The sequence below is a fragment of the Orycteropus afer genome, unplaced genomic scaffold, assembly GCF_000298275.1.
Source record: "Orycteropus afer afer isolate SDZICR_OR568_19922 unplaced genomic scaffold, OryAfe1.0 scaffold00021, whole genome shotgun sequence".
Lineage (NCBI taxonomy): Eukaryota > Metazoa > Chordata > Mammalia > Tubulidentata > Orycteropodidae > Orycteropus > Orycteropus afer.
The window spans coordinates 3,640,578-3,651,934 of record NW_006921608.1 but is presented as its reverse complement, the minus strand read 5'-3'; the positions used below and the strand labels follow the sequence as shown (position 1 = coordinate 3,651,934).

General features: G+C 40.3%; 1 protein-coding gene across 1 annotated transcript in view; it reads right to left on the bottom strand.

Annotated features, from left to right (window-relative positions):
* The window catches only part of RSPO2 (R-spondin 2), a 201,574-nt gene that overhangs the window by 88,703 nt on the left and 101,514 nt on the right, over positions 1 to 11,357 (bottom strand). The window contains exon 2 of the mRNA XM_007934773.1: positions 7,708 to 7,896. Within this exon, the coding sequence (XP_007932964.1) occupies positions 7,708 to 7,896 (189 nt within the window). The remainder of the gene's footprint in view (positions 1 to 7,707; positions 7,897 to 11,357) is intronic.

The following is an 11,357-nucleotide window of genomic DNA, read 5'->3' as shown; positions in this document are numbered from 1 at the left end:
ATAGAAATACCATCTGACCCAGCCATTCCATTACTAGGTATATACCCTAAAGAAGTGAGAGCCATGACAAGAACAAACATATGCACACCCATGTTCATCACAGCACTATTTACAACAGCAAAAATTTGGAAACAACCTAGGTGTCCATCAACTGAGGAATGGATAACCAAACTATGGTACATACACATATGGAATATGATGCAACCCTAAAGAATAATGTAGAATCTACAAAACACAACATAATGTGGATGAACTTGGAGGACATTATGCTGAGTGAAATAAGTCAATCACACAAGGACAAATATTGTATTAGTCCATTATTGTCAAAGTCAAGGAAAAGTTTAGATACGAAAGGAAATTTTCTTTGTTGGTTACCAAGGGTTGGAGGATAGGGTAGGGAACACTGTTAGATAGGTAGAGATAAGTATTGATTTGGGTGAAGAGAAGTGCAATGTACCAAATGTGAGTGATCAACGTGGTGGCATTGAGGAAGAGGAAGACAGAGAAGTACATGAGAGGTGCAGACAACAAAGATGAACGCTGTTGCTCATACAGTACTGCGTTGTCAGTGAAGGCAAACATGGGTATATAGGTGGATAGATGGGTGGACAGGCTGAACTATTAGGTACGTCTGTGTAGCAGGGAGTGTACCCAAGACCATGTATACGGTTGGCAGACAATGGTTCTACATGTGTATTGGTATCTTCTGTAAGAATTCCCAGGTGTATACTAGAGCTGACAAGGGACAAAGTTGTAGTCACTTCTTGGTCACAGCCAGATACCCAGAGGGAGAAATTAGTTGAACCTGTGGGCTCAGAACTATAGTCACAGGAGACATCAAGCTCAATTGGCATAACATACCACAGAAAACATTGTTCCACCTCCTACTTTGGCAAGTAGCAACTGGGATCTTAAAAGCTTGCAAGTGGCCATCTACATGCAACGATGGGTTTCTCCTCATCCAGAACAAAGAACAATGAAGAAAATCAAAGATTCTTGGAAACAATTAGTCCCAGTGACTGGTACACCATGCAATTCTCAGCCTGTATAAGACCGGAAGAACTAGAAGGTGTCCGACTATCATTGTCAACCACTCAGAGGGGGAACTATGTAGGAGATCCTGGATAGAGAGGGAGAACAATGTGGAACAAAACTCAAAAGCATTTCGGGGGAAAAAAAAACGGACCAGGTCTGCTGGTCTGATAGAGCCTGGTGGACGCACTGAGACTATGGCCCCTAGCTGCTCTTCATGTCTGGAACTGAACCCACACCTGTGGCTTCCAGCCAAACTAAAAACAGGCATAGGAGTTGAACACTTACCTGAGGTAGATACACTCCTTGGAGAGAACAATCATGGGATAAAGAAGGGCTGTTTATGAACAGGGAGACAGTTAAGGGGGCAGGAGTGCATGGAGGGATGGACACAGGGAAGAGGTAACTATCAGGAGGAAGTGGGAGGGGAGCTGTCTCAATGGTTTAAATTATAGTCAATATCATGAGACAATGTGTGTGTGAACTGCTGTACAGAAAATGAATTTGCTCTGTAAACTTTCACCCAAATCACAATTAAAAAAAAAAAAAAAAATTCCAGACTCCCTCCCAGATCTACTGAATCAGAAATTACAGGGGTAGGACACAGCAACCTGTGCTTTAACACATGACTCTGAATGTACTTCAGTTTGCAAAACTACCTCACTCTAGTATGAAATTTCCATCACATGTGTCAATAACTAACAATGCCTGTTTTCGAGAATGATAGAGATGCAATGGCAGATAAGAAAGCATGGTCCATAATAGAGGAAGGAAGGTCATGACCAAAGAAGATCACAGGGACAATAAAGGAGGCATGGTTAGAGACACAAGGAGCTCTGGTAGCATAGTGGCTAAAGCTCTTGACTGCTATCCAGAAGGCTGGCGGTTCAAACCCACCCCAGCCACTCCTCGGAAGGAAGGTTGGGCAATCCTACTTCCGCAGTGATACTGCCTCGGAAACCCAAGGAGGGGTCACTATTAGTCGGGGCTGACTCGATGGCACATAACAACAACAACAACAACAACAAGCCACTCCATGGAAACAAGACTGGGCAATCTACGTCCATAAAGATTTACCACCTTAGAAACCCAATGAGGGTCACCATGAGTCAAAATCAACTCGACGGCAAGGGGTTTTATTTTTTTTGGTGAGAGACACATAACATGAGTCAGACTTCTCAAGTATGCGCAGGGTGCTTCCATTTGCCATTAATGTGGATGGGGAAATAATTTCCCCAACATATGCACCTCTGTGAGTTCCCTGGGCACTCAGTGTATAATTGCTATCAAAGTCCTTATTACATTGCACTCCTCCATTTTTCTAATAGCACACATTCATCCTGCCTAGTACATAAAAGTAAGCAGGACTCTTGATGGTTACTAGGGATTGTAGATATATAGCACTCTCATTTCCACCAGAATGTGCTATGATTATACAGTAATATTCTGATAAGCATTTAAACATAATAAATAATATTTATAAATATTCATGGTACTATCTTCATCTATAATCAATATTATCAGGAGCTGTAAGATGTAACAGGTTAGTAGGAAAATCCTAATTTGATTTTATCCAAAGCAGACCCAGATATCCTATTTCCTACTCTATATCTCCACATGTGTGTGTCATCTCAAACTCAGTGTTTCTAAACCAGAACTCCTTTCACTGCCAATCATAAACAACAAAAATCAAAAACACCAAACCAACTTCTTTGGGTTGACTCCAACTCACAGCAACCCTGTAAGACAGAACAGAACTGCCCACAGGGTTTTCTGGGCTGTAATCTTTATGGGAGCAGATCACCAAGTCTTTTCTCCAGTAAAGTAGCTGGTGGGTTTGAACCACTGGCCTTTTGGTTAGCAGCCAAGTTCAAAACCACTGCACCACAAGAACTCTTTTAATCAAAACCAAAACCAATAATAAAGAAGCTCAAACTTACCTCATGTTTGTATTCTCTCCCACTGAATGCCACCAGTATTTACTCAATCCTTCAATAGGAAACCGAGCCATCACGAACTGTTCCTTCTCTGTTACCTCCAGGACCAATCAATTATCAACTCCTGCTAAGTCTACCTCCTTAATCTCCTAAATCTGGTCTTTCTCTTCATCTCAAGTGTCACTGATTTACCTCAAGTCCTTGTTTCTGGTCTATGATTACAGCAATAGCCTCCTAATTGGTTTCCATGCCTATCGTCTAGCCCACTCCCAAAACCACCTCCCTTACTGCCACTAGAAAACATTACAAAACAAGAAGAAAACCATCTTCCCAGTTTACCAATCCTCATCCTCATCTTCCAGGATTCTATTCCTCAAACTTTCTGTCCCAACTGAGCTGACTCTCTGCCATGTGTGCCCATTTCCCCCTTGCTCTAATTCATTCTCAATCCTCCTTCCATCTGGGATTCTTTCAGAGAACACAGTCTTTGGAAACCTTAAAAGCAGGTTAGCTGATCCCCTGTGAGTTCCCTGGGCACCTAGAGCATAATTGCTATCAAAGTCCTTATTGCATTGCACTCCTCCATTTTTCTAACAACACACATTTACCCTGCCTAGTACATAAAGGGTAAGCATAAAATGTTTGTTAAATTCATAAGCTCTATAAAGCAGTTTAAACAATCCCCCAAAATACATTATGTCCTTCTCCTCCCTCTTCACATAAATACCTCCTAGTGGTATTAGAGGGGGAGCCCTGGTGACACAGTGGGTAAGTATTTGGCTGCTAACCTAAAGGTCAGCAGTTCAAACTCACTATAGCCAGGCTGTGGGAGAAAGAGGTGGCAGTTTATATCTGTAAAGCTAACAGCCTTGGAAATTGTATGGGGCAGTTCTACTCTGTCCTACAGAGTATGAGTCAGAACTGACTCGATGGCAATGGGGTAGCAGTACTTGAAAAAAGGAGCCTTGGTGGTGAAATGGTTAACTGCTTGGCTGCTAACCAAAAGGCTCAAATCTACCAGTGGCACCATGGGAGAAAGATATGGCAGTTTACTTCCATAAAGATTATAGTCTTGGAAACCTCATGGGGCAGTTCTGCTCTGCCCTATGAGGTCACTATGAGTTGCAATCCACTCCACGCCAATGGGACCTGCATTTTACCTAACATTGTATAATGTTTTGTGCCTCTACTCTTCATGCGTGTTTGTTTCCCCACCTATAATGTATAATCCTAATCATTATGAAAACCACCACTGTTCAACTTCTTCATTGCTGCAGCCTATCCCAAACTTTGGAAAGTTTATTTTAGGTAACTTCACCAATAAAATAGAAATTGAACAGCCTACTTTATACTCTCATTGCCTTCGAGTCGGATTCGACTCGGCTTTCCAAGGCAGAAGCACTTTGGAAGTAGATTGCCCCATCTTCCTTCCGAGGAGTGGCTGGTGGATTTGAACTGCCAGCCTTCTGGTTAGCAGTCAAGTGCCTTAGGTACTATTTGAAAAATCAAATGACAACAAGTTCATATAGGAAAACAGTTGGAATAGAAATGAACATAAATAACCGGCAGCCTCGTACTTCACTGGATTAATTGTGGATCGGTCTGTCTTTTCGGTAGACCAGAGTTTCCCAACTTCTGCATTACTGATGTTTTGGGCCAGATAATTGTTTGCTGCAGGGGTTATCCTGTGCATTATAAGATGCTTTGCAGCATCCTTAGGCTCTACCCACTCAATGCCAGAAGCACCCCCACCAGCTGTGACAACCCCATTGTCTACATATATGACTAAGTATCACCTAAAGGGCAAAATATCTCTGGTTGAGAATCATTGCACTAGATACCTTAAGCAACCTGAAGGCAGAAACTGATTATTCCTCATTATATCTCCATGTACCTATTATCAAAGCCAGCACACAAACATCTATCAGTTAGAGACACAATACAGCCTTCTAACACCACCTATTTTTGACATTTATGCAAATGAATTATCAGTATATATTATTTTTATGGCTCCTTTCATTCCACATTGTGTTGTGAGGTCATTTATGTTGCTGTAGTTCATTCATTCTAACTGCTTTTATTAACACACATTTATTCCTTTTATTAATATACTATGCTCTTTTAGATAGTCTAGTGTTTGGACTAGTGCTTAGTGCACTTGACTGCTAACCAGAAGGTTCAAACCCACCAGCCATTCCTCAGAAGGAAGGTTGAGCAATCTACTTCCGTAGTGATATCACCTCGGAAACCCAAGGGGGGGTTGTTATGAGTTGGGGCCGACTCGATGGCACATAACAACAACAAGTGTTTGGATATTTTGGTTTTACTGTTCTCATAAATATTCTTGCATATGTTTGATTACAAGTCAAAAGAGTAGTTATGTTGAAGGAGGAGAGAGGCATAGTGATTGGGAAAAGACACAAGGTAGGTTCCTGGGGTGCAACTAACATTCTCTCTTGACCTAGGTGAGGCAGTTGTGTGAGTTCATCCTGGGATAGTTCACACAACTCTCCACTTATGATTCATGAACTTAGACTTGTGGGTGATTTTTCATTTAAAGTTTTTTGTTTTAATTTTTAAGAACAAGACAGTTGTCAAAATAGGAAAAAAAATTCCACAGATGCTAATAAATATTCTTTAACACCAATATTCATGTGAAAAAACCAATGTTTAACTTCATTAGTATCCAAAAAAAAAGCGTATTAAGATCAAAATTATTTTTATAATTTTTGTCAACAATTTTGAGTATTGGTGAGACACAAGGAAAAATGTCTTAGTGAAGATGTGAATTGGTGCAACTTTTCTGGAAGGCCATCTGGCAATATATATCAAAAGCTTTTTAAATGTATGTTACGTTTAGAAGTTTATCTTACGAAAATAAATTAGATACTCTGTAAAATGTGTGTGTGTGTGAGATAGAAAGAGAAAGAATGTGTACACAAGAGTGTTCTCCATAGAACTATGAACTATACTATACTATCAGCTACACTATACCATAACTAGACTATATACCACCACTAGACGATAAATTAAAGGCAAAATTTCAATATGTAATTAGCTGAATAGATTATGGTATCTATATTCAGTAAAAATATGCTGCCATAGTTAACAAAATGAAACTGTCTATAATTCATTAAGTTAAAACAAGTTATAGTATGGAACACTGCCTTGAATTGCTATTGCAATGACTTTTAAAAGTATGTCTGAAATTTAAGTTTTCATATTTACTTTCTTAAGAATTTACTTTTTTATTTTTGTATTTACTTTATATTTGTATTTACTTTCTTAAGAAAATAAACAGTATATATGATCTAAAAATGTCACACATGTGCAATGTGTATAAAACAGCCACGAAAAAGAGCAAATGGTATGAAAGAAGCATCGAGATCCAATTTCATGCACTGAGAATTAAGAAATCATTTTCCACCCTCACTTTGCTTCACTGGAGTCGTGTTAACAGCTATTTCCTGCTTGTACCAGATAAGTAATGACTTTCTCTAGGTCAGTAAATTATGACATTGATTATATTCACTTACAATAAGTATAACCCATTAAACAATGAGTATAAACCCCATTTAGATTCACTTTAGAAGGCTGAATTACAATCACTGCTCTCCTTATTTCTAAGAAAAGGTATGAAATTCAGCCCATACGTGCTTGTTAACCCCTGCCTGGGACACACTCTCTCTCTAAGAAACACTTCATCAATAAACCCCGAAGTACAGCTGAGGGATTCATCCATTCCAGTTTTCCCATGACAGTCCCAGCTTACACCTTAGGTCCCTGAAAAATCATTAATAGCGGCTCCCTTCACTCGTCAGTGTGTCAGGTTGAGCAATACATAATACGGTCAGCCTATGGCCCGTACATAGTATGTAAAGTGCTGGAATTTGGAACCTGGAATATGCACCTTGAGCCATTTATATTTTGGGGTCATCTTCCCTGCACACTGATGATCTGGAATGAAAAGTGCACAAGACAGTCATAGGCTCAATCTCCCCAGGTGGTCCAAACAAATCTGAACAGGAATCAGTTTCAAAATGGAACTTGTCCTGATGGACCCTGTCCTTCTATGGAATTTGATAAACTAACAGGGACAAAGTACTAACGAGTCCAAATCATACACTTCGAAGACAAGGTATATATTTGCAAAAACTAGCTAGTCTTTGGATACTTGTTGGGAGTTGTAGCCCTCTGATTACTAATCCAAACACTTTAATGAAATGATGGTAGACTCAAATCTCCTTTAAAGCTACATACATCTCTATCTCTACTAATGGCAAAACTATCCACCTTGGCACCATCCTCAGGACAAATTTGATTCTCTCTCTTCTCTCTGTGCAATTAGTTACCAAGTCCCATTGATTTCATTTTAAAAGCCTCTGGAATTCATTCCCTCACAAACCTTTGATGAGATAGTGCTTCAAATTTGTGACTGTTGCAATAGCCTTTCTCTAAAATCTATTCTACAGTAATTCATATCCCTTATTTCTGCTAGAATTGAGATCCTTGTTAAGAAAAACTGTTTTAGTAATCTTAAAAAAAAAAATGTAATTTATGCCTGCAAACAATAAAAAACAAGTCCTCTGCTCCCACATCATTACTTTTCAAGTATGAGCTTAGACTATTCTGGGAGCCTATTAAAAATACGTCATTTATTTCAGTCAAAATTTCCAACTTAACTCTTCTCTAAATTTCATCCACAATAAAATAGGGCTGACAAAAGTCAAACGCTCACTTGCACATCTGTTCATATCTGGGGCTCGGTGTCCATAATATCCTGATGGGCAGGAATGCAGGCATTCTCCATACTGACGCATCCCTTCTCGTCGAAGAAAGAAGAACAGCTTCTGTTGACATCGGCTGCACCCATTGTCCTTTGAACAAGACAAGCAACCCTTGCAAATAGGATTTGATACATAACTAGCTGCAAAAGGAACAAACAAAAACATGTTTAAGTATGAATATAAACTGACTTCTGGTAAGTACAACATCCTGGGAGGAAAGTGTCTTCTGTCCTGCTCTAATTGCAAAGAAATATTAAATAAAATATACCAAAAAATTAATAGACCACCAAGCTTAGAGGCAATGAGGAGACTTAGAAGCAGAGTTAAGGCTAGAAGCTGAAACTGAATGGCTCATGGAATAGTGGGCCAGACAAGGGCAGATCTTGTGGTAGTGCAGTGGATCCAGTCAAAACATGCTCATGTGGAGAGCTGAAACTCTGCTCCTTTAATGTACCAAAGAGTGCTATGGACTGTGTTGTCTATAAAACAAGTCTTAAAACCCGACTCTTACCCCAACTATCCAAGAAGAGGATGACAACACTAGATTGGGACTTTGGAAGGAATAAGGTCAGGAGAGGGAAAACATCTATGAGAAAGAAAAATGCCAAGCCTGAAAGACATCCAAGTGTGGGGTCCAATTCAAATGATCAATAGATTTTGGAATACCTAACTTAAGTTGTTAACATAAAAACTTGTTCAGAGCCAGCAAAACCCATAGAGAAGAAAATGTGAGACTACACCCTAGACATTTTCTACAATCTAGAGACCTGAGACATTTATAGAAAACTACCTTAAAATAAAAATGAATAAACCAACAGGAGCAAATAAATAAGGGAATTCACATCTGAAGAACTAGAAACAACTAAAAAAATCTGAAAGTGACTGTAAATGTTTATTCTTAAACTATTTTTAAAAATTAAGGAAGGGATAGAAATCACACAGAGAAGAACAAGACTGTATATTAAAAATGTGCAAATTAGAAATAGAAATTTTAAACTTAAAAAAAAGTCTCTCTGACAATGAATTAACTGGAAAGAGATCTAAGGAAACCACGAAGACCTACAGCAAAAGAAACAAAAAGATATAAAAATCTAAAAAACAAAGAAGCATGTGAACACACACACACACAAAGGAAAATGTTCAAATACATGAGAGTAGATATTCCAGAGGAGAAAATAAAGAGAATGGATAAGACATAATATTCAAAGATATAATGGATGATTATTTCCAGAATGAAAGAAAGACATGAGTTCTTAGATGAAGAGTCCTGGGAAGCTCTGTCAAACAAGTTCACACCTAGACACTGCATATTTACACTAGTGAACAAAGTCAAGGCACAGAACTAGAGATTACTTAGAAAGGAATAAAAATTTGACTGACAGAAGGTTTTTCATCAGAAGCAGTAAGTACCAGAAGATGGTGGAATATAATCTTTAGCATGCTGAAGAAAAAGGACTGTCAAACTATAAATCTGTAAGAAATTAAATGATACTTTAAGAATGAAGGCAAAATAAAGTCTTTTCAGTCAAAATAAAGGTAAGAAATTTATTAACCAAAAGCACTCACTTGAAGAACCACTTAACAGTGTATTTTGAAGTAAATAAAATCAAACCCAGGAAAAGGAGTCAAGATGACAGATTAGTCAGATGCACCATGCCACCCCTCCACATCAAAGATCTGAGAAACTAAGTTAAATAGACTCAGATGACAGTCCTGGAATCTTGTATATAAAATGGAAGGATAAATAATTAAAACAAACACCAACTGGAAAAGGCAACTGAATGAAAACAGTGAACAAGGAGAGATACAGAGCAGAGGTGCCCAGCTAGCTAGCCCAGCACAGCGCGGCCATCTTGAGACAAACCCAGCAGTAATCCTTGGAGGCAAGCACAGGAGGGCTACTTCACAGGATCCACACTAGGAGACAGAGAAGCTGTGTAGATATGCCTAGAGTTAATCAAAGGGAGGGGACCGTAAACTGATCTAAGGAAGAGAAGTACCAGAAGGAGGACCAGAGCTACAGAGATCCTGGAGCCCACAGAGCAGGGAGGGAGCTGAGACCTGGAGGTAGGAATACTCACCAGCAGTGGAGGCGGACCATTAGGTCAGTGGCGCACACATAGTAATAGATTCAGATCACAGTAAGAGATCCCCCGTTCAACCAGACTCCAGGCAGCATCCCCCCTCCTGGTACTCGGTCAAAGGCTGGCCTTGATTGTAGGTTACAGCCAGTGGAAGGTTTCCCAGCACCCTCAACCAGTGACCAGAGGAGTACGCTCCCCATCCCTCTGCATCCTTGGTGAACAGTGCCAAAAGGACCCCAACATGTCACTCTGTCTGTTGAGGTGCCAACCCCTCCCCTTATCCTAGCTTTACCTACAACTCCTCCTTATTTCACCCACCTTGCCTGAGCCAAGCGGAGTAATCTGTGCATGTACCTGATTGACAACTAACACCTGCCTATCTGAACCAGGCAACAGGGACCACCCTGAACATATGCTTGGTCACCTGCCAGCCCCAGCTCACCTGGCCTAAACCCTGGAGAGCACCCTGTGAGTGCATGTATTTGGTTGCCCATCGCATCCCACCCATGCGAAACACCTTGTACACGTGGCCTGGACCCTAGAGAACACCCTGAACACATGCCTGGTCACTCCTGACACCTGTCCACTTAACTCAAGCCACAGGAAACGTGCCTGGTCGCCTGTCAGCCCCTACTCACCCAGCCTGAGCTGTGAGGAGTGTCCTGTGTGTTTACTCAGTCTCCTACTGGCCTCAATCCACCCAGCTCAAGCCACAGGGAATGCTCTGCCCACTTACCTGGTCACCAGCCAGCTCCCACCCACCTGGCATGGGCCACAGGAAGTGCCCTGCCCACATACCCAGTAGCCTGCAGACTCCCACTCTCATGGCACTGGCCACAAGAAATATCCCATACAACTGGTCCCAGTGGCAGGGAGTTCCCTGTATGAGCACCAGATTACCCTCACCACCACCACCACCCACACACACACCACCTTTGATGAAGGATAGAGCAATTTGGAAGACACTCAACAAAGATACAGAAGATCTAAACAACACAGTCAACCAACTGGATTCCATAGACATATAGAGAGAGCAGTCCACTCATCAATAGCACCATACACATTCTTTTCCAGCACACATGGATCATTCTCCAGAATAGACCACATGCTAGTACACAAAGCAAGCCTCAATATATTCAAGAACACTGACATAATTCACATCATCTTCTCTGATCACAAGGCTATAAAACTAGAAAACAACAGGAAGAACAAAGGCAAAAACAATCAAACACGTGGAAACTAAATAACACCCCTGCTTAAAAACCACAGGGTAAAAGAAGACATTAAAAAAAAAAGAAGAAGAAATCAAATTATTCCCAGAATCAAACAAGAATGAAAACCAACATATCAAAACCTTTGTGACATAGTAAAAAACCCACGACCAGAGGTCAATTCATAGCAATAAATACATACATCAAAAAAAGAAGCGCCAAAATCAATACCTTAACACTACAACTCCAACAAATAGAAAAAGAGCAGTAAAAGAAGCCCAAAGTCACTAAAACAAACAATAAAGA